This window comes from Gallinula chloropus, assembly GCF_964237585.1.
Source record: "Gallinula chloropus genome assembly, chromosome: 3".
Lineage (NCBI taxonomy): Eukaryota > Metazoa > Chordata > Aves > Gruiformes > Rallidae > Gallinula > Gallinula chloropus.
In genome coordinates this window covers 116,853,160-116,877,676 of record NC_140087.1, presented here as the reverse complement: position 1 = coordinate 116,877,676, position 24,517 = coordinate 116,853,160, and the positions used below count along the sequence as shown (strand labels likewise).

Genomic DNA, 24,517 nt, shown 5'->3' with positions numbered 1-24,517 from the left:
TGTTTTCTCCCCCATCAGAGGTCACAGTCTTTAGAGGACTCCAGGATCCCAAGCTGCACAGATGCTGAAATATCAAAGAAATGCTGTGCAGCAGTCTACCTGCCTAATTAAAAAAATAAAAATCAAAGCATATTTTAATTTCCAGTATATATCATAATGCTTGGTTAGCTTCTAGAGCGTTATAGTACCTAATAAAATCACAAATTTAGTCCATTTCAGAAAATATGGGCTTGCGGAGGCCAGAAAAGAGGTTTATGGATGGAATTGATAAGCAGCTTCCCAGCACCAAGGAGGAGTTTCTGGGATGACAGACCCAGGCTCTGTAGCAGACATGTAAGGGCAGCAGAAGAAGCACTGGTTTCTATCTGGCTCAACAGCCGCTAGTACTGTCCACTACCAGTCCAGATCCAGAGAAGGGAATTTCAGTCTTACAGTGACAGAATTGTTTTATTAGGCAGATGGAAGAAACCCCAGGGTGAAAAAGCAAATATTCCTGACCAAACTGCTCCCATGTCATTTTTTAAACTAACTGGATAATTTCCAGTTGGCAGGGATTTTGTTTAGAAACAAGAATTGCAAAGTAGACTAATCCTATCTTACAGCTAAAAACAGCACTGCTCTTCACCAAAATCATTTTCATTTCCTGATGTGAAAAAATATATCAGTAACAGCATGATATTAAAATGATACTGGACTAGCATTATGAAACTGAAGCTGCTCTTCCCAGACATCTGAGGGATCCAAAGCAATCAGTATGCAGGCAACCAAGCTCAGTGACTGGCAAACAGCAGAGTCACCATATCTGTTTCATTCTTTTTGTGAACAAAGTTGTTTTTTAAAAAATAAGTAGGACACACAAAAATAATTAGCACCCTGTAGAGTCATTTCTTGCCCCGTGGCACTGTTTCACACTGTCCATGTGTATGTGCCTTGAGAGTGGGAGACAAACACGTAGGCTCAGAGTCTGGCTTTGAGATCAATGAGATGTTCAAAGCACTGAAGTTTGGGGTAAATTGATTTTAAGTGATGTGAAAAGACACAGCACTACCAATCTTGGAGGAATTATCCAGCCAAAATAAAAGGAAGAAACCTGTTCATTACTGAGGTTACGTCTTCAAGTGTCAGAGGGTTTCCCAGATCACTCAGCCAGAGGAGACACAGACTGTACCTGCATCCAGCTGCACATCCCCACACCACAGAAGCAGCATCAGTTGCAGCCTCAAGGATAGAATTTACACTTTTCAGTTCCAATTGAACTGTTGAATTAATCAGTATGGAATAGTAATATTTAATTAAGACAGACAAATTATCAATTAAACGTGACCAAGTTCATCTTACAAGTCTCTTAGTGCAGTCCACAGGGGCATTTAACTCAACTGCAATGCATCCAGGCTTGCTACATATAAACCTCAAATCTGATGGAAAACATTTAGAGGAGAATAAATCAAAAGAGGTTGAATAAATCAAAAGAGGTTCATGTTCTGTGAAAGCAAAGGGGATCTTCCTATAGTTAAGTGGTCCCAAAATAGAATAGTTCAATATATACCAACCTGCAGCTATTATCAACCACATGCTTTATTTTATATAGACATATACACTCCTATTAATTATCATTTTACTTATTCCCAAAGTAAATTCTTATCCAAGACATTCTAAACCTCTTCTTAAAGTCCTTTTGTTTCACTATAAAACTACAGAAAATAGTTAAAGCTTAGCAGAAATTTTAGCAAACACCAAGCCAGTGACATTCACAGAATCACAGAACTGTAGGGGTTGGAAGGGACCTCCAGAGATCATCGAGTCCAACCCCCCTGCCAAAGCAGGGCCCCAGGACAGGTCACACAGGCAGGCATCCACATGGATCTTGAATATCTCCAGAGATGGAGACTCCACCACCTCCCTGGGCAGCCTGTCCCAGGGCTCTGTCACCCTCACAGGGAAAAAGTTCTTCCACATGTTGATGCAGAACTTCCTATGCTCCAACTTGCAGCCATTGCCCCTTGTCCTGTCTCCACAGACCACTGAAAAGGGGCTGGCCATTTCCCTGTGTCCCACACTTCAGATATTTATAAACATTAATAAGATCCCCTCTCAGTCTTCTTTTCTCAAGGCTGAACAGCCTCAGTTCTTTCAGCCTTTCCTCATAGGGGAGATGTTCCAGGCCCTTAACCATCTTTGTAGCCTCCTCCAGACTCTCTCCAGGAGATCCCTGTCTTTTTTATACCAGGGAGCCCAGAACTGGACACAATACTCCAGGTGGGGCCTGACCAGGGCAGAGTAGAGGAGGAGGATTACCTCCTTCAACCTGCTGGCCACACTCCTTTTAGATGTCCCCCAGGATCCCCTTGGCTTTCTTGGCCCTCAGGGCACACTGCTAGCTCATGGCCAACTTGTCATCAACCAGGATCCCCAGGTCCTTCTCCACAGAGCTCCTCTCCAAGAAGTCATCCCCCAGCCTGTACTGATACAAGTGGCTATTCTTTCCCAGGTGCAAGACTCTACACTTGCTTTTGTTGAACCTCAAAACTATTTGGCATTGCTTTCTAGGATGCAGCACCCATTGAGGAATGTCCTGCTTCGGGACTGCTACTGTAAGCCAAGCGAGTGTTTTTATTCAGCAATACTTAGTGACACCAAGCTCCTTCCCTTACCCCAAGAAATATCACTACTTTCCGAGTTAAAAATGTGGGTACATAGCTTAAATAGTGACAGTTCTTTCAGCAGTTTCAGTCTAGTTATCTGCTACAAAAGCAAAAAAAAAAAAAAATTAAATAGGTATCTAATCATCTTTCCTCTTTATTCTTTATTTAAAAAGTGAAACCATACCAAAATGCATCAACTTACTAAACCTCTGGAACATTTTAAGTATGCCAATAATTTACTTCCACCATAAGCAGCATACTTATTACTGCTATGGCCTGGTGTTTGGCTTCACTCCCAGCTTCATAATTAATAGGAATTTTTTTTAGTTCAGCAACTCCCCGATCATGGTTCAAGGACTAGCAGTAGCCTGCAGAAAGCTGGCTGGTCACAAAGTTCTGAAATTCCTCTAATATAATCAGCCGTTTCTAAAGATAAAGGTACTACCTTTCACGCTTCACTAGAGCTTCTTCTTAGGATCTGTAAACAAGATAACATGAAATCTCATTTTTCGACCAAAAAACATGCATCTGTGAAGTCTAACCAGCCCGAAGAGACACATGGTGTACCTGCAACAGCAGGCTTACTTAAAATGGCCACATTAGCAAAGAACCTCGAGCAATGAACTGCCACTCAGCAGAATTCATGTGCTCAAGAACACCACAGCAATATCCACAACTCCAGCTTGACAATGGAGTCAGAAAGCACCTGCAAACTGCAAACTGTTGTCCGAGCAGCGGGTGGGACAAGACTTTCATTACACAAACCCAGGCTCCATAACAATGTCAAGAAGCAGAATAACCCCACATCACCAATAACTAGCTCTACCAGAAGCAGGTAAATGCTGTAACAGCACCATTATAAAGCCTCTTTGCTAAGCTTCTAATGTTCTTGCAGCTTTGCCACATTCTCTCCAGTTGTCTGCATTTGTTTTAGAGCACACAGAAAACTGACCAGTGTTCATTTACCAGTAAGGGAGAAGTAGTGATATGCAGTGGTATCTGTACATCCAGAGATGACATGCAAGGAATCCTATCTTGGGCTGCATCAAAAGCGGTGTGACGAGCAGGTTAAGGGATGGAATCTGTCACTCTGCTCTGGCAAGACCCCAACTGGAATCCTGTATCCAGCTCTGGGGTCCCCAACATAAGAAGGACATGGAGCTGTTGGAGTGAGTCCAGAGGATGCCACGAAGATGATCCGAGGGCTGGAGCACCTCCCCTGTGAAGACAGGCTGAGAGAGTTGGGCTTGTTCAGCCTGGAGAAAAGAAGGCTCCAAGGGGGACCTTACAGCAGCCTTCTACCTAAGGGAACTTATACCTAAAGAGAACCAGGGCCTGTAGTGACAGAACAAGAGGGACCAATTTTAAACTGAAAGAGGGTACATTAGATTAGACAGAAGGAAAAAATCCTTCCCTGTGAGGGTGGTGGGGCCCTGACACAGGGTGCCCAGAGAAGCTGGGGCTGCCCCTGGATCCCTGACAGGGTTCAAGGGCAGGTTGGATGGGGCTTTGGGCACTCTGGACTAGTGGAGGGTGTCCCTGCCCATGACAGGGTTGGAACTAGATGGGCTTTGAGGTCCCTTCTAATCCAAACTAGTCTGGGTTTCAGTACTTGTTTAGATTACAGTATGACACTGATGACTATTACTCATTGCAATTCACTAGAAATCAAGAGGTTTGGATCACACCACTGCGAATTACACACACACATTTCTTTATACAGCTGTAATTTTCTTTTCAAGAGTACTCTTTCACAGTGGTCTTCACTGAACATTGTTGAATATTGTTCACTGAACATCCTGTTGCATTAAGTTGTTCAGAATTTTGACCCCATCCCACCATCACAGTGTCACCCACACCATTTGTCAAGGTTTTCCTCTGTTGTCAACCCGGTTCCAGGGAGAAGCATGTGAGCTGCCTACTGAAATGCCTTCACTCTTTGAGAATGCACCACTTCTGGTTGAGACATTTTTTAAACACTTGTGCACCCACCTTACCCAAATGATATGTAGCCTGTAGATTACTTATGAAAATGACATGTTGAACAGTGTGAAAGCTTTAGTCAAAATATCCACCTTCCACACCTCCTTTGTTCCACTTAGCCAGCTGCCCCGTCACACAAGGAACGCATATTGATTTGACAGGATTTGCTCTAGGCAACCCAAGCCTAATTAATTCCAAAGTGCTCACAAACTTATTTCCCAGAATTCAAGTTAGATAAAATTATCTGTAATTATCCAGGGTTTTCCCTCCCTCCTCCTTTGAAACACAAATGGTATTTCTTCCCATCTCCCATCCTCAGCAGTCGCTTTATAACCTATGAACTCTCAAAGAGAATTTCAAATAGTGGAAAGATTATTTCAACTATACCCTAAATGATTATTTGGTAGATGTTACCAGGTCCTGTACACTTGTGTAACTTTATCTTACCTCTGTTTTTTTAGCAGTTTTTCTCTGCTCTGGCCACTATTAGAGTGTGAGGTTTGAATTTTTTGTTGTTTGTTTTAGGGTTTTTGTTTGTTGGGGGTTTTTCTGTTATCATTGTATCTTTCTATTAGTTTAGTCAATTGTCTGTCATGCTCTTTACACAGACCATGACACACAAAATCAGTCATACCTTCCCTGCCTGTGGCAGGGGGGTTAGAACTGATCCTTGGGGTCTCTGCCAACCCAGACCATTCTATGATTCTACCCCTCTCTGCTTTGTTCTTTCACAGTCTCTGTGCTATTAATATTTTCCTTTTTTTTTTTGTTTTGCCCATTATTTCCCATTTCATGCATCACAGGAATTTCCTTGTTTTTCTTTAAACCCTCTGCTAATTAAAATTCATCTTGTGATTTACTTGCTTTGCTATTTATATATCTAAATCCTTAAACTGCTGTAGAGCAAAAGGAGTACCTGATCTAGCCATAACAGTATCTTAATGTACATTCCATCTGTCCTTTGCATAATCTCCATTATGCTTTTAAAAGTGCCTCCTTAACTGCTAATCCTCATGTACTTCTTGGTCTCTCAGATCTCCTTAGGAGATACTATATACCAGCTCTGGGAGGCTGCTGAAAATGACTTTTCAAAACCATATTTTTCCTCCTTCATCTGATCTCAGATCTCTTTATTTCAAAAGATTTCTTCAAAATATTTTTTCCACTAAAAAATACATGCCATTCTTAATTTCTTCCTTAATTGCTAGGATCAAAACCTACAAATAAATAAAATCAAATACAAATTACTTATCTCTATTTGCTGAAAGAAGCATGCCCAAAACATTCTCATAATTTGATATGTCGTGTCTGACCCTATCACTTACTGTTTGGATACTCTCAGCAATTTAGAATGTACTGTAATTTATTTCCAGTATCATTTATCACACTGGACAACAACAACAACAAGGGAAAACACGTGATTCTTGTATTCCAGAAGGATGAAACAGAAAGGAAGATTAAGGTGAAAAGCAGAAATATGAAAAGAGAATAGTTTGGGAGTTCTAGTGCCTACAAAAACATATTGTGCCCCATGTATGCATATGCAGCTTAGTTTAGGCACATTCAGAGACTTCATTTCTTGTAAGGTATTTCACACTGAAAAGTTTTGAGGTGAGAATTGAATGGAAGGGGGCAGCAGCCCAGAGTAACAGTTCACAAGGGACTGTGTTACCTGGAGTCAGAATGAAAGGCTGTGGAAGGTGTTTTAGTGAAGTAGATTACTTCTAAAGTTAATCTCTAAGTAAGTCTCTAAGTAAATTTCTGAGATTAATTTACCTAAGGATTCAATGATGCTAACACCTGCTTGGTAAACACTTTGTCACAAAGGCTTCCCCCTTTTTTGACCAGCAAGTGGTTTCATCTGACATCCTATGTCAGCTTCTGCTCTCAAAGTCCTAAATCATTCCACTACACCATGATTAGTCCATCATCTGTTCTCACCTTGGTCTTCCATTGATTATTCTTTTCTCCATCAACTCTCCCTCCATCCTAAATCCCTATGACTTTTCCACCCACTCAATAAGGAGGTCTGCCACAAACCCACCTCCCTGCTCCAACCTCCACAAGACTTTTCTCCATTCTTGGTTTTGCACCACAGAAGCACTTCTGATGGAAAATAAACCTAAACAAAAGCCCTATGATCATACTAAACGCCCTCTCCTCTGAAACCCCCTGCTCCCCTTCCTCATTCCAGCCACCTTTTTGAATAACCAGCCTGTTAAAACCACAGCTCATAGGATTTCCACATATGGCTCCTTAAAGAGACTCGCTTCTCTTAAATAAATGTTTCTCTTTGAGGTAGAAAGGCCATTTCTGATGGTGTGAGGGTTGGTTGTTGGGTTTTCTGTCAGCAATAGCAAAAGAAATAACCCTCCCACAAAACCAATCCCTCCCCAAAAAGCCTTCTAAAGGGACCCTCTCCAAACCAACAGCTAGAGAGGTGGTGGTTAAACCAGATTTCCCAGTATAGTTCTAATTATGTAGACGATGAAAAAGTTGGTATTCTTATTGGTTTAGTTATTGGTTTTCTCTGAGAAACCTGGAAAAGTACCTAAAAGGCTCATTCAGTGTTAGGTACTCACTGAATGAGCCTTGTCATCAGGCAAGAGAATATGCTGCAAAGGTCAATGAAAATTGAGGTTGGTAAACTAGAAGTAAGACTTATACAGCAAATGAAACAATCTTCTTATCTCTTCCATAAATGGAATTTAATTTCTTGAGAGGATCAGCAGTCCTCCTACCACAATTCATTCATCTGCCTCCACACCAGCACATCTTTTATTCTACATGAATAAAAAGAGAAACGTGATTCCTGCAAGGTTTCTCCTCTCTGGCCATGACATGGATATGACAGGGCAGAACTCATGTTGGACATTCAGCTATCCGAATGCCTCCACCTTTTATGGCCAACGTACCAAGATTACTCACTGCAGACTAAGAAGCAGGCAGATACTTCCACAAGTGACAAATTGAGCTGAAGAAATTACAGAGCTGCTGAGAGTGCTCTGAGCACAATAGGTTCATTGTGTTTTTCAGCTCAGTGACTGTTACATCAACAGATAGGGACTGTCTGGTGCTGCAAAACTGGAGGCTCTTCCATGCTGCAGTACATTTCTTGTGCTGAATATGAAACCATCCTGCAAGGTAAAGTCCATCTCTCCATCCAGATGCTGCCAGAATCTCAGGCAGATTCTGAAAGACAGCAAGTTTGGGCTAATCAAAACACTCCCCCTCCCAAAAGCCAGCCCTGAAAACTGCAAGTTCCTTGCTCTCTGGAAAGCACCTAGAGCTAAATAAACATTTGAGACTGAACATCTACAGAACCAGATTATTTAAAACAAGGATTATTAATTACATCAGGTCTGATACATTCCAAGCCAGATTCCTAACCACAAAAATTATTTCCTAATTCCTCAGTTTTCCACCTGCAAGTGAAAATACTTGGAGCTTTTTATCCATAATGCCACTTCAAAGGTTTTCAGCAACTCCAGGAGTGCAGAAGAGACATGCACTACCATAGATTTCACAGAGACACTGAACATGGAGACGTAAGCAGCTGCCCACAGCTCCTGCAGCACCCAGCTCTGCACAGACCCATCTCTCTGGCTTCCTATTGCACAGTTTGCTCTGTGTACATCCTGCAAGGATGGTGGGGCTCCTTACTCCATCAGAGCTGCGGCAACCAAAGGCTTCTCCTTGATTCAGCACCAACAGAAATTACAGAAACTTCCAATGGGGTTAGTTAATTCTATCACAAGAACACTGATGCTGTAAGAAGGTGATCTGTGGTTTCAGGAATTAACATGAACAAAGCAGAAATCAACCTGAATCCTACATGGAAAGCACAGGTTGGAGCAAAACTTGGTGGCTGTATGTGCATTGAGAAGCATGATCAATGAGAGAAAGGGGAGAAATTTACTATTTTGCCAAAAAAAAAAAAGCTAAATGTTTAATATCCTGTACAGCAGTTAGTGCAGAAAGCAGCTAAGCTGTCATGCCTCAAGCTAGCACCAACATCTGCATGATCTACACCAAAGAGTCAAGACTCAAGACCAGGAGGTCAATAGATGCAGTTACTCCAAGTTGGACAGTACAACCTGAAAGGTTAAAAAAGTTACCTCTGTTGGCATTTAGAAGGAGAAGGTGCTTATTGCCACCTAGCCATATTAAAGGGGGATATTTTCAGGAAAAACCCATGCACACAGTCCTGGCATCCCTCTAACTCACAGAGTCATCAAATCATTTTGGTTGGAAAAGATGAAGTCCAAACAAGACTGGATGAAAAACACAAAACCCTGCAGAACTCAGCACTGACTAGCAGCTTAGCTTGGCCAGTTGCTGGACTTTGGCAGTTTGTATGTGGAACTACTCTCATTTAGCATGTCTTTGCCTAGAATTCACTGCTTGAGACCAGGCTGTCAGGGTTGTTTGAATTCTAGCACACAATTAGATAATACCTTCTGAAACAAATATGCTGTTGAGTACATGAATGATCAAAACCAAGTAGATTATTTAACTCCTTTGCTAGAATGACCCCTAGAAAACATTAAAGGCAGAACTGTCCAGCCATAAAGCACATCCATTAATCTTTGTGCAAACAAATATATTAGAGATACACCCAACAAGGCTGGTGCAGACCTCTGCCTCAAAACCTGCAACTTCTCTGAAAAGCAAAGCTCAGCTCATGCTAAGCAGCAGATAATCATGTCAGGAAAGCTTGAGGCAAACAGTTCACAAGCACAGTACCTTCAGAGAAGAATGAGACTAGATCACTGCAGACCTGAAAACAAGTGCCCTTGAAAAAACTGTTTTGAGAAAAACAAATAATTTGGGTACTTCATCTCCCTAGGCTCTTCTGGGAATTCTAAGCAAAGTAATTATTTAATGAAAATCAGTATCTTTCTTGCATCTGTATTAAAAGTACCTCAATCTATATCTGTACGGATTAGTTCTTCAAATCTGCTAAAGAAAATCATCATTACTTCATTGTTCCTCACACAGTCTGGGTCATTTATTAGTATAATTGCAAGGTCCAGCTTACCTTATTACCTGCCTTGGATTAATGCTGCACCTTTTAGCTGCTGATTATCTTCTTTTGACCACAAATTGCTCATTGTCTAGTTATCCTTATGGAAAGGAAATACCAGACATCCACCAGAATGGAGGACCAAAAGGAATACAAAAACCTCTGACATGCTCAGCTTTTCACTTTGTTAGTATTAAAAGGTGAAGAATGAGAAAACATGCCATATTCACAGGCATGTAAGCACCTCCCTGAAACAGCAGCATCCCCTTCCTTTGAGTGAAAGAAAAAGCAAACACAAATAACTCAAGGTAAACCTGAAGAAGACTTATCATTACCACCACCCTTAGAAGTCTTACTGCTGTTACCACTTCTTCTTTGGCAACTTCTCCAAGAGTTAAACTGCCTTCACAGAGGGGCTGCTAGGACAAAGGCAAAGCCTAAACTGATTGTGTAACACAGGCTGCTGGCAGTGAAGTGGGTGAGCTCCAGGTTTGCTGGCTCAGAGTCTCACGGTGCCGCCCCTGAAGCCATGCACCTGGCTCAGCGTGCTGGCAACAGCACTACAGCTTCTGGGATCTTCTGAGGAACAAAGAGCACAGGGTCACGGTTAAATTAAAAGTAGAAAGTATCTCTCTGGACATGTACCTACCTGCTTATTTAGGGACTAGCTATTTCTGTTGCCTTTGAGGATTTTTTTTCATATTTACAACAGAGCAACCAGTGCTTTCTATAAGAAAATTAATTACAAACCTCCTAAAGATGACATCTTTAACTAACTCCCTTATTTTACATCAGTTGTATTGGTATTACAACTTTTTGAACACTAGAGAAAAGAGGCTGCACTTCTCTCTCCAAACAGTCCTGTTTTAAAAGCATTAATACAGATATGGGCAATGAGCATGAGAGCCGGGTTTTCATTCTTCCTCTTCGTTACTTCTGATGACCGGACCGAGAGATCAACACACATGTCCATCAATTTCTCAAGCAGAACTGTTGGATCATCAAGATTTCACACACACAGTGTTATTTGCAAGTAGAAAGAATGATCAGGTACAGAAAGTACTACCCCAAGCAGTTATAGAGCAGGCCTTTCAAGCCACCTGGGTATTTCTGGTGGCGGTGCCATTGTTTGGTTTCCTCCTTATACCCCCAGTCCTTGGAATCTCTGGGCTGTGCAACAGCCTCTTCCCACAAATCGAGCTCATGAGCTAAGGAGAAGCTGAAATTCTCCCAAGTCCTCATGATTTCTGACATTGGGCAGCTGGCAGTATCCAGAGGAGCAGTAACACTCTTCCCTTTTTTTACAACTTTCTGATTTGACTCTCATCTTTGAGCACTTAAACTTTAAACCTCGGAGCATGTCTGTGAATGAACTGCTTTTACAAATGCAGAATTGAAGGGGGGAGCAAAAGACACAAGAAGCTAGTATGCTTTTGCCCTCTGGACCCCAGAATTTGAGATATGTTAGACTGCTAAACCTCTCAAAGGCAACTTCAGGGCAATGACTGATCTCCAAACCATCCATCCTAAACAACTTGTATTACCATGTGCTCAGTGGAGCATTTGAACTGGGTAATGAGTTTAGAGACTGACAGAGATCCTGCTCCAGTGGGGATTAATCCCCCAAAGCAAAACAGTCAAAACCAGTGAAACTCTTTCTACTATTTCCCTTTGCTGCCTGGCTCATGTCCACATTGTTTTTTCCCCTGCATTAAGATAATGTTCCTACCCTCATTACTGTCTTCAGATACTAATGATCCAGACTGATTGAATTTGTATTTCTTCTCTGCTACAGTAGTGCCTCCTGGTCCCAAACATAGTTTGTTGTTCAGCAGAATGGTGCATCTGAACATAACTGAAGAGAGAACATGAAGAATTCATAACATGCTTAGAGTTTAAATTCTCCTTCCACTGTTTCAGTGATGTCTGGAATTTCTCTATTAGAAATAAACAAGATATTAATTAATTAACTGCTTATGTAACAAACATCATTACATAAAATTATCATCTAGAGCCACCGGAAGAAGAATTTTAATTATCCAGGTGAACTTCAAAGCAGAACCACACTGTGAGATTTCTAGGGTTGTTTCCCAACCCCCTGATATCCAAGCACTGTACGGTTGGTAGCATCTTGATTAGCCTGACCCAGTTTCTGGATTGTAAAAGTCAATGCAAAGCAGCAGCTGATCAACACCAAAAGGCCTGTTGGATGGGTTCATGGATGGTAAACCAGCAGTGTCCATGCTGTGGGCCAGCTGCCAATTTCAGGGCATCCATACAAGCCTCTGGTTGTTGAAAGGACGAGCCACTCCAAATGCTGAAACTAAAAAGCTCTGCCTTCAGTACAAAGTAATCATTTTCCTATTCCAGAAGCCAAATGGAGAAAAGAGTGTTCCCAAGCCTGTCTACCAGATGCTAAGGGCACAATGCCTACAGAATAAGGTCACTTCCATAGGTAGAAAAGCAGCAACAATCTAAGCAGCTCACTCCAAGCCCTGAGCCCAGTTGCAGCCTTTCCCTCATTGTAAGAACATCCCAGCACTGAAGAGCTGTTGCTCTGGAGGAGCGATAAGATAACTTCAGGAGGCATCACTACCTGCTCTACAGCCCAAACACACACCAAGCTCTCCCACTGCAGGCCTGGCAAACAGGGCAGCTCCTGTCCACTCCCCTCTATAGTCTGATGGTGCATCCAACCCACATGCTGCAAGCAGGACAACTATAGCTCAGTAACACCAGCATCCTTCTCCAAAGCCTCACTCAAGTTCTAACCTTGAAAATAGAATTAGGTAAGCTATGCTGCAAGGATATCCTAAAACCTCAAACACAATCCTGCTGACATGAGAAAACTACTTCTACAGTACTAACAGCTCATTTTAACAAATCTCATCAAGCACCACACATCACGAAATCATTAACCTGTTTTACCACTGAAGGAACATTCCCATCACACAGCCAGAAGGTTTCTTATGAAAACACTTTCCCTTGCATGACAAGCTTTACAGCAGAAGGAAATGGAAGGACAACAGCTGAGACATCAAGTTTTCAATCCTGCTTGTACCTTCCTGTGGAAGGGCTGGGCAGCGAGGTGCACACAGGAGAATAGGGGAGGGGGAGAAGGTAGGAATTCTGTGCTCACTCTTGCTCTTCAACTCCCACACCCATGTCTTCTCAGAAACAGCCTCCTTTCTTTATAACATTAAAGCTTGATGTTTCCCATCATCCTATCACAGTCAACACAAACATTTTTATGTTGACAGTGACCATACTGTCAACAAAAAGAAAACCCAACCCACCTTTAGAGTGAATCCCTTTTGCAGACAAAAAAAAACCCCATGTTGGGTTTTTTTTTCCCCCCTTGCTGCAGTTCTGGCCACGAGCAAAGAGCAGTAGGTCTCTCTCCACCTTTAAATCTCAGGAGGGCTGAAACTTTCTCAGAGAGGATGCCTACACCGCAGCCTGCTGCGTAAGGACGGGCTCAGCGCAGAGCCAGGCTTGAGCTGGGGAAGCAGCCTAGCTGCAGCAGCGCTGCACACAGCCTCCCAAAACCCAGTTTGTTGACAACTAAGTGAAAATTAGTCTGCAGTGAGCTGTGGGTCACTGAGGACAGACTGCTTCGAGCATCTGAGCCAGGCAACTTCAAAGTAGACTTACCGTTTGTAAGCTGCACTGCAGTCTGCAGTGCAGTCTGCATTGTAAATATACCCCAAGTCTTTGCACTCCAAATTTGAATTCAGATACCAGGAAAAAAAGGAAAAGAGAGGGAAAGAAAAGAGGCAGGTTTAACTAAAGCAAAGTACAGAAAGTCCAAGCAACGTGAAAGGGATTACAATTCCTGCAATGTCTCTGTAACCCTTTTGTTCTCTTTTATCCCATGATCCTGGGCCACACTTTCCAGATGCTGCAGCTTAAATCAGGCTAATTAAAGTCTTACCAAAGTCAGTGGAAAGCATTCTGCTGATTTTATAGAAGGAAAAAATTTGCTTTTTCATTGCTCCTGTCATATGAACAAGGATGTAAGAAGGGAAGGTGACTACAACTTTAATTTCTTGTGTAGTCTTATGCTGAACACAGACCAGACACTAAAAGCCAGTTGCTCCAGGTACACGTCTGTATCACTGCAAGTATAATACCTAAATTATTATTTTTTAAAATATGTTCTTAAGTGAAAAGGACAAAAAGAAAAAAGGAATAAGCAGACAAGCATTTTACTACTTCAAAACACTACAGGAAACATGTCCCCATGCAGGCAAGACTGCTCACCTGAACCGTTCTTATGAATTATTCCCTATTTCATCCCTAAATCCAGTATTAAACTGTGAAGAGAAATCTTCTTCAATTAAGAATCTTTTGCTGGCAACACAAAAGCATCTGTACAAAGTACACATGACACCAGGTGGTAAGAAACTAACAGGGAAATAAAAATCATAGTAACTTCTTGCAAATTTAAGTGGGTTTATTTCCAGATATTTCCACCGGCTTCAATGTTTGATTTGAAATTACACAGAGTGAGCGTTCAAAATTTGACCTCTAATTTGTAAATCCCTTTTCCCCCCGATTGCATTCCTCTAATACTCAGAGCAGTGCAATCAGATTAGTAACTAACGGTGTCTGTATCTTTGTCCTTTAAATAAACTGCTCAATATCACGATTACGCCTGTGAGCTCTTTGAAATGATGTGTGAAAAGCATTCTTAAAATTCCTTTCAAACTTCATTTGCCATGATCTTCTTGCAGTAATATGAGAATAAATGAAAAAGATAATTGATTTCCACAGTAAGCAATTACACACACTGATTTTTCTACAGCAACTGTCTAATTAAGAGACTATGAGCCCAGCATACCAAGCCTTTGATTCAAGCATTGGTTTTGAGGTACTCATATGATATGCAAGCTGTACAACTTTTTGTATTCTGTTACATTGCAGATGCACCAAAATACTTGCTACAAACTTTTAACCCCTCACAAAAAGAAGAGAATATATATATATATGTCGATTGGATCTGAAGAAAAGAAACAGCTACTGTTCAACTGAGTAAAAATATCTGAAGGATATCAACACTGACAAATAGCACTCGTGGCAAGGCTGATCTAAAAAAGTGACACAGGACTAAAAATATCCCGACAAAATTAACAATGAATGATTTGTTAGGAATATGAAACATGCATATGCACAGATGTCAGTTATATAACCCATTCCTTCTATCATTAAAGAGCAAATACAAGCCTATTCTTTCAGTTTATCAAAACACAGTATATAAAGCAGGCACATTTCTCTCCTATATTTCTCTCCCCTAATTAACAGATTTTTTTTTTAACTGCATGTCTTCTACTACTGCAGCAGAATCTCATCTGCCTCCTTGCTCTGAATTGCTACGAACAAACGCCTGCTGCTCCCAAAGGCTTTGCTAAGAAGCATCAGTAACAAAAGAATTGTAGGTGCATACCTTAACCTCTTGGTTGGCAAAAATCTCCACATCAACCCCACAGGCAACCAGAGTGGAAACATCACAGTCCATGCTACGGGCTGGCATCCCCCCCTTTTGTACACAGTTAGGCAACCCTCGGAGTAACAAATGATTGGAAGAAAAAAAAAAAGGAAAGAAAAAATAAAAATAAAAACAATTCTTCGATTGAGTATTTCAACTGAACAGTCCAAAAAGCTGTTTCCCTGCTGACAATAACTGCAAGCCTCCGACACAAGCTCTTTGCACTTAACTGAGTTGCTCCTTGCCTTTCCCCTGTACACCCACCAACTGAGCAGGCACAGCATAGTAACAGCGCTATTCCATCTCTCACGGCAATGACATCACCACAAAGACTGACATAAGCTAAATCTATTTTTTCAACCCTTTTATCTCTAGGCAGCACAGTGGATCAAATTGAACATGATTATGTGCTAAATCTGAACTCGGACTAAATCAATTCAAGCAGCGTTCACTGGCAACTGAGTCATAGCTGTTGTTTCAGCTGAGTGCTTATGCTGGCAAAAAAAAAGATCGCCTGACACTGAAAGCTCCACTCTGAGTGTAAATTAACCCAGCATTTAAAGCTGCTAAGCTCAAGGTAACGTTTGTTACTTTATTATGCTTTAAAATCTATAGCAGAATGCTAATAAAAACCACAAACCAAACCAAAACAAAGCACCTAGGCATTCTGCTCTCAGTAATTCCAGGTCTTCTTTATTGAAACAGTGTGCTATATAGTGCCACGCGTGAGCGTAGAGAACATCCAGCCCTATTATCAAGGGTGATCAACATGCTGCAAATTTGATCCCAGCACTTAGACATACAAGTTGTGCTACGGCTCGTCTTTGGGAAGATCAAAGGCATGTCTGTGTGTGATTTGGAAGTCAATACCCCTTGAAAGAACAGAACACAGAAATTTCTCTTTAAATCAGGGCTTCACACTAAGCGACCGTTATACCATCTGTCCTCAGGGTCACTCCTTCACAAACCTAACAGTACCCAATTGCAATAAATAGATTTAAGTGAAGAAGTTTGGCACCGGCCGTCTCACTTCTCTGTTGATGCTTTGCAAATTATTTCTCAACGACAGAAATAAAGTATCTACAAATTTGGGACTTCTGAAGTTGCTCTTTATCCCAGACTCGCACCATTATTTTTCTGCTCATGTTTAATTCTTGTGATCCATAAAGTGCTTCTAACTGTCACAGGCCTAGAGATGATGTTTATGAGTCAAACAGATTAACAGGGGGAAGTAAAATATTTTACTATTGGTATAAACCTAGCAGCAGCACACAGCTCAAGGTAAGAGACTGTTGGCTGACAAGGTACTACAGCTCACACCACACTCTGTGATGCTGCATGTAGCCTGCTATCGGTACTTAAACAAGGCTGGCTGAACCTGTATGCTGAACTACAGGCAGTTTGGGCTGGGGGTACCCTATCCTTACTGAAATTCCAAAGGAGGACACTGAGGAAAAATATGCCAAATTCTTTGCACCAAAACTGGGCTCCCAGACACCGAAAAGCAGAAGCAGCTCTGGATGACACTCGAGACACCCAGCTGCTTCTTCCTCTTTTGCCAGCACCATAAGCATGGTAAGCACAGGGAATTCCAGACTAACCCATGACAGAACAACCTCCACTGAGAAGTCCACTCTTTCTCCCTATGAGCTGGCAGGAAGGTTAGATGCTGGTACACAGAAGCTGAGATCTATTATCAGAACATGCTTTTCCAAGTTCTATTAAATTTATCTATGGCTATACAAGTTATATTATCAATATCATTATATTTATTTATATTTGCCACTTGCCAACTTGCACTTAAATATAATCATATAATAAACATATTTCAAGCGTAATTATTTATATTTGCCCCATTTTTAATGTGCACTTATATTCACCCTGTCAGCAATAATCACAACCTACGATCAGGACAGAAACATATCCCAGCACTAAAGATGTGACAAACCAAGGCTATAGAGATCAACAGAAATGGATAGGGTAGTAAAAGGCAACACATTAATCAATATAGTTTTTCATTGTTATCAATTTTGTTGTGCCCTGGTCATTTAATCACTGTCAAGTTTTTTCATAACCCATAGGAAGACACTTTTTAGAAAGAATTTGAAGGTAACATTTTAGTATGTATTTAGAGGAACTTTTATTCATATATTCAAATATTTTATATATGTTATCATGGAAAAAAGCCATAAAGGTGCCTGATTGAAGTTCTAAGCAGGCAGCAATGGAAAAAACATGCCATCAGAGAACCGAGGAGTTAGTAAGTGGTTATCAAAGAGCTGGAAGGAAACGCTGAAAGCAAAGATGAGTCATGTATATCTGAGCCTAATGAAAGTTTCAGCAGTATGGACCAACAGGATTCAAATGCCAGACAAACATTTGAAAAAAGAAAAGATGAAGAATGAGACAGTGCTGATCACTAAGGTCTGTAAAAGCATCTGACATGAAAGCGATGCCTGGCCTGAGTGTGGTTTCATAGCAGTGCCAGGAAAAAAACTCTTCCTATACAGAGAGCTACATGGGATAGTTCCATAATAATTCCTTTCCTTTTTTCATTTTTAAAAATGTCACTTATCAATTCCAATGCCCCTCTTCTTAATCTTGTTATGAAAACTGGTACACAGTGTGAGAACTGACCTGTCCCACTTCATGGTTATTCTTGCACTTCTTCTATTCATCTCCTTTCAAAGCAGAATCAGTGCAATTTTCCCACTCCATCTGACTAAGGAAACCTTTCTGAGATCACAATTACTTTCATTTCTTGTTTCTTCTTGCCTGTTCCTAAGCATACACAATTTTTATCTTCAAAACCACTCTAGCTCACTAGGGTATTTTAGTGAGCTCTTTGCAGAGACAACCTAGTTGTTTTTCCTTATCGAAAACAAAGATTACCCAATAGAAAAACTCTACAGGGTGTTTGAGTACTTCAAACTTTCAGGGCACTCCACAATTCCTTATAGTCCCATCTAATGTTATTTTAAAAAAAAATCATTATAATGTAATTTAAAATTGGTTAATATTGACTACTTTCTCCAGACCAGGAGCCTTGTTTTGCAGTCAAATTTACAGAAGGATTTATTTCAATTTCTTTGGAAACAAATGGTAACTCTGGTTCTAGATAGTCTTGCTACAGTCAGCAAATTCCTAAGAAAAAATGAAGTCACATTTCATGTATATTTTAAAGCAGTGTATTTAACAAACTCCACTTGATACAGACACCTAATGCACTCCAGCATACTTGAAGAACCTGCTTTTTCAGTAGGTTCTCCAGACCACCAACTGCTACTAACACATGAGCAGGAAAGCCACTCTCTTGTCAGTGGGTGCTAAGCCAGAGGATTTGCAGATCACACATATACCTTAAAGCTTCACCTGAAAGTCAAAGGTTAGACAGTACATGGAACATCAATGCTGGCCAATACAAGCAGATTGTTTTTCAAGTAAACCAGCTGGTGCTGAGGTGCTGACATCATCAGTATACCTATTTCACGAGGGATGGATTCTTCTTGACTAGCCCTAGTATGCCCTGTGGACTGGTACCCTGCAGGAGCAAAGCAGCAGCAGTCCTGGGGGATCTTCTGATGTGGGCTCATCTGAAGGAAATCCACAGGCAGAGTGCTCCACAACATGAGCCAAAGTGCAGTAGGTGGAAGACCATTTCAGAAGAAAATAGCCTTAATTAGAACACCAATCCAGAAGTATGTAACCCTACTGCTTTCCCCTACCACGTTTTCATTGGGCTTAAGACCACAACCACTAACTTTGAGAATGGAGAGAAAGTAGTTTTGAACAGTCCATTCAGAAGTTTCTCAATTTCTTTCAGGTTTTTGTCCATAGTAACCTTTAGGCATGGAATTAAATGGGCATTATTCACTATGTGTGAATCACAATGTTCAGCGTTGGAAGGGACCTTGAAAGATCATTTAGTCCAACACCCCTGCCAGAGCAAGATCACCTAGATTAGGTCATAAAGAATGTGTCCAGGTGGGTTTGAATGTCTCCAGAAGAGTATATTTAAGGGGAATGGGTTTAAGAGCAAATGAGATCCACTTGTATATCTGGGCTGAGTAGGGGAGTACCAAGTTTCTACAGTTGTGTGTATAGCCATCAAACAGGTTCTAGAACTCGCAAAAACACTGATTATATATAACTCCAGGTGGTATTGTACCTCCACAAGAACCAAAAATAATCCCACAGCATCACTAGACTTTCTGATGAGTAACACTTGATGATTGTGCCTTGTACTTGAATCAGAAATCCCCTTCAAAAAGACAATTTCTAAAATCAGAAGGAGAGTAAGTTGTGTTGCTGCAGCCAGGGACAATCTTGCATTCTGGATTTGTACAGTGCCTGGGATAACACAGTCCTTGCCTACAACCTTTAGTCTTTTCTGCAGTGTTACCATAGCTATAGCTGTGCTTCAGCTTGATACAAACAGTGCCACAGATTGAAGACTTCTCAAGCTTCGCTCTCAAGTCACTAAAACAACTTGTGCAAAATCCTGACACACACATATGCACTCATGCCCCTCCCTTTTGCAAGCCAACTACTACTGATTTTACTGTATCTGAACCTCACATAACATCAACCACATTGTAACCCCAAAATAACAGCTAAATTCAGAAGCAAGTGTGGCATCTTTGCTCATTGGATGAAGCTTGTGCTTATTACTACTCGTAACAGAGGGATTATTTCTGTAGCAGCCCTACTTGCAGGTGCAAATTGTATTGTTTAAGGCACTGTACAAATCCAGAACAATAAAAAGAAACCCTACATCAGTGACCCTTTGGTGCTTAAATGGAACACCATAAATAGATTCATAGTGTGTCTGACTTGAGCGTTTTTAATTTATTCATCTCACTCAACCTACAGTACAAGTCAAAAGTATTTAAACTGTGCTTCCTTATATACCTGTTGTCAAGAACATTCTTTTACAAATATAATCCTATTTTTCACAGAATCACAAAATCCCTAGGTTGGAAAACACCTTTGAGATCATTGAGTGCAACCACACCTGTCCTCTACTAAACCATATTCCATCTACCTTTCTTTTAAATACATCCAGGGTCGGTGACTCAACCCCCTCCCTGGGCAGCCTGTTCCAGTGCCCAATAACCCTTTCAGTGAAGAATTTTTTCCTAATGTCAAATCTGAACCTGCCCTGGCACAGCTTGAGGCCGTTCCCCCTCATCCTATCACCCGACACTTATAATTATAAAATATAAATACTTATAAAACCCCATAAATATACTAAGTAATAATAAATAAAAATAACATGAGACAGCCATGAAAAACAAAATTATTTCCTCCAGTTTCTCTGTCTGCATCAGGTAAGAGAAGCCAACCAGATACATTCCTCAGGAGCAAAGCTAGCTCCTTCAAAGAGGTCTTTCATAACAACATTTATAACAAGTGCAATTCTGAAGACTGAGCAGGGTTCAGCTCAGCCACAGAAGGAAAAGAACGAGCACTGAGTCATGCTAACGCAATTACCTATCTAGAGCATTTCTGAATCCCCCCGAAAGAGGATAGATGCATTATGCATCAAATTTCTTTTTGATAGAAAAGTTTAATGAGCATTTACAAGAAAAGAGGAACAATCCACTGTCCCACAGCAACAAACCCACTGATTTTTCCAAGATGAGCTTGACTCAAGCTAAAGTTTCTACACACACATTCAAAATTAGGAACAATTGTGACAAAAAAGGACTCTGACTCACCCCTTCTCATAACAAATAATTGGAAGATTTTAAAGACACAGAAATTTAGCCATAGGGAAAAAAAAAACCAGAAGTTTAATTAAACTTAGAATAACCCTAAATCAGTAAGTTCCTCAAACATGCAAAAACTCCAGCATTCACAGAATCACAAGGTTGGAAAAGACCTTTAAGATCATCGAGTCCGACCATTCCCTAAGTACCTCATCTACCCTACACATCCAGGGATGGTGACTCAACCCCCACCCTGGGCAGCCTGTTCCATGTCCTGACATCTCTTTCAGTAAAATTTTTTTTCCTAACATCTAATCTGACCCTGCTCTGGCCCAGCTTTGTGCCATTTCCCCTCGTCCCATCACCTGTCACTTGGAAAATCCCAAGTGGAACCACACTTTGGCTGGTCTTTGTTTCTGGAAAGGTAACTTTTCTGTAGTGTAAGTGACAATTTGCTTTTCTGTAGGTAATAACTTTGTTATTCACACTTACAAATCTCAGAATCTGAAGGTCCAAGAGCCAGAAAATATCATAAGCATTATGAAGGATTTCTCCTTCCTTTAATAACAACAACATCAAGCAATTAAGAGACCCACATATGATAATGTGAGAACACTTCAGTGCCTGAATAAACGCCTGTGTCATTTAACCAACGTCATTTTGCTATCTCATTTAGCTACACACAAGTTGCAATTCTGAGTCAGAATTGTTCAATTCCTTTTAGCATGGCAATATCATTTATAGTCCTCAGCTTCCAAGCATACGCAGGGAGGTGTGAGGGGGTGGAAAGCAGTGCATGTGTCTTCTGTCTACTGGAAACGGTTACAAATCCTTCTCCGTGCCAGATCCTCACAGGATAAGAACTGTTATGGTTCCAGACTGCAGAAACCCCTCTCTCATAAAACAAGCTGCCACAGTTCAGAAGTCAAGACACCCCTGATTCACTCGGTGAGCAGATGACCACCCACAGAATACATAACACACACATGGAAACAGAAGAGGATCATAACTCTGCAGTGTTAAGCTGAACTTATTTGCAGTCTAGCCACACTAAATCACAGATAAATTGCATAGGTTTCAGTTTTAAGAGAAAACTAAACACAGATCTCCACATCCTGGTATACATACTGCCATTACAGGCAACAGATCTGGGGCTTCAATTGACCTAGCTATCCCTGCTGAAGCAATGTGAGATGCCTTCGGGTATCCAAGACACATGCATGAGGTTGGCAAACATTGTAAGTACCTCTGGAAGACCCTTCTCTCCTGAACCATCAGCCAGAGGACCTACAGGATACCTTAAGGCATTTAAATTAGCACTAAGCATCTGTATTTAGGATTTGGGCAACTGAATGCTTCTTGCATTGCACTCAGTGGACTTTGGAGAGGGATTTTGCTGACCAGGCTCTTGATGTGTAGTTTGTGGGTAGGATGGGCTGAATCGCTCTTGAACCTCCAGTGGCTGCCAAATAGATTTCCAGCAACTTAAACAGAAACTTAAACACACAGTGCATATGTGCATGCATATAAGCTGACATTGAGATGTTGATTGTCAACTGAATCCTACACAAAAAGTTACCACTGTGCCTCAAATACTTCAACAGCAAGACAGGAATGGTGATACTTACCTACTGTGTAGGTGTGTGGTGAGGTTATGGAGCTTGCAGGTTACACAGGCAAACTTCTAGTTGAGAGATTTTAATTTTACAAAAGACAGCAGAACAGGTGATGCACTTACATATATTTGCTCTTGCAGTACTTGAAACCAGAATCAAAACTCGGTCATACATGGTGTAAGGATCATCTAGCTCAGAGTTCCACAAACGGGTTTCGGCAATATCTAGGGAATCAGGCAACTCATGGGGGGCTGTAAAGGGACTCAGCCTTGAATTGCCTTGAGGCCCCATCTCAGCAGAGAGAGCCCATGGGGAGCTGTGGAGATAGACATGAGAGACTAAATGGCAAACAAACCTGAGTTGAGCCTTGAAATTCCTTCAACAATTTTCCCTGAGTCCCAATCAAGCCACTATTCAGCTGTCTAGCAGTAAGATGCCAGCCAGAAGGTCTACAATGCAAAGATATGCAACAGAGCCCAAGATAAGGGGGATCACTGCTAATATCAAACATCCACTAGGACATGTAGATCAGACAAAAAAAAAAAGAACTAAAAACCCCTCAGATTCAGTTGAACATGGGGGGCCCACCTTTCCAACCCCCTCTGTCAGGATGCTGGCTGAGGTAACGTACTGAGAACCCTTACCAGACAGATGGGTAAGTGAACATTTTATATGCTTTAAATTTGTAGTCTTGGGTAATTAACTAATTATTTTTAAATCCCTGCATTCTAGTGCCTTTCTGTCACACGTGGATTCTGTAAGAGACTGACACACACACAGGATGCCAGGGCAGTGCTCCAAGAGCTGCAAGAAGCTCCCAACTCTCATGCCCCTTCTCTGGTCACGCTGGGAAGATGGAGGTGCTCACAGGCTGGCACAGGAGCAAGACACTGGAGGGATGGATTCAATTCTTCACAGATCTACTTTTGTGACCTTGGATGAAGAACATGCAGGAACACACGTTCAGACAGGCTCACAGCCCTTGTGTTTTATTTGGATTTTAAGTGTAAGCTGTGCAGGACAGGCAATCCACACTACTAAATGTTATTTAATGGATGATGCCTGTTGGAAGAGGCCTGTAATAACACTGCCTAAAAATGTGATTTGCAGTTATCCATGAACTCTGTTAACAGTTTCCAAATGTATTTTTAAATCATTTCCATTTACCCTTACTTGTCTCAGCCTAGCAAGGGTATTTAACATGTCTGTGTGCTTTCCTTGTCATTTGAGACGCTTCATCACAGCAAAATGCCCTTGAAAGAAGAGCCTGGAATACCAATGCTCACTGCTGTGAGAGACCAACCTTATCTCTCAACTGCAGCTCTGCACAGGACACGCAGGTGAGAGATTTAATGGCTGTGCTGAGAGAAAACAGTGCTTACTGCCAAGCCAGCAAAAGCAGTCCAGTTCAAAAGAAGGAAGAGTAAACTGTCACACAGCATGCAGTCAGACAGCAAATAATGAAGCAATGAATAATAGATTTCTTAGGCAATTGCTATTTTACCCTGATGCTATAGGATGGGCATTTATTTTGCTGCAATACTTTAAACTAGCTAGTATCTTCTGTTAAATCCCCAATCCAACTGCAGACCAAACAAAATATAAAATAAGCATCAATACCTAAAATTTGCCATATACAGATATTCATGGGGGAAAAAAAAACAAGAAATCTAGGTAATTTTAAAGTATTAGTGAACTTGTAATGTATTTCTAAAATGGTTTTATCCAAGTCCTTACCTCAAGGCTGATTTCATGATTTCACAAACAGGAGAAACTGTAATGGCCCATTTAAGAGCCTGTATCTGCACTCAATACTTCTGTAGTTTTTATAAAATGCAATACAGCTCTCAACAGATATTAACAGCTACAACTCCCAAACAAAACTAAACTTAAAAACCAGAGCTCGTTTCCATGTAGTCATCTAATGCATGAAATATCAGGACAGTGGTTTCAGAAGATGCAGATTTAATACAGTTCTAAATCATTTAGTCATCCTCCACATTGGTTCACCCTCTAATGAGACGGTATTATAATGCAGTCAGGATTAATTT

General features: G+C 41.1%; 1 protein-coding gene across 2 annotated transcripts in view; it reads right to left on the bottom strand.

The window, feature by feature from the left end:
• RCAN2 (regulator of calcineurin 2) overlaps positions 1-24,517 on the bottom strand; it is a gene marked incomplete at its 5' end in the record, with an annotated part of 85,349 nt that overhangs the window by 22,514 nt on the left and 38,318 nt on the right. Inside the window, one exon of one of the 2 annotated variants that reach the window (XM_084261658.1) lies at positions 15,098-15,184. The exons of the other annotated variant lie outside the window; for it this stretch is intronic. Within the exon in view, the coding sequence (XP_084117784.1) occupies positions 15,098-15,184 (87 nt within the window). Of the gene's footprint in view, positions 1-15,097; positions 15,185-24,517 lie in introns of those variants that run through there. 2 annotated transcript variants of the gene reach the window in all.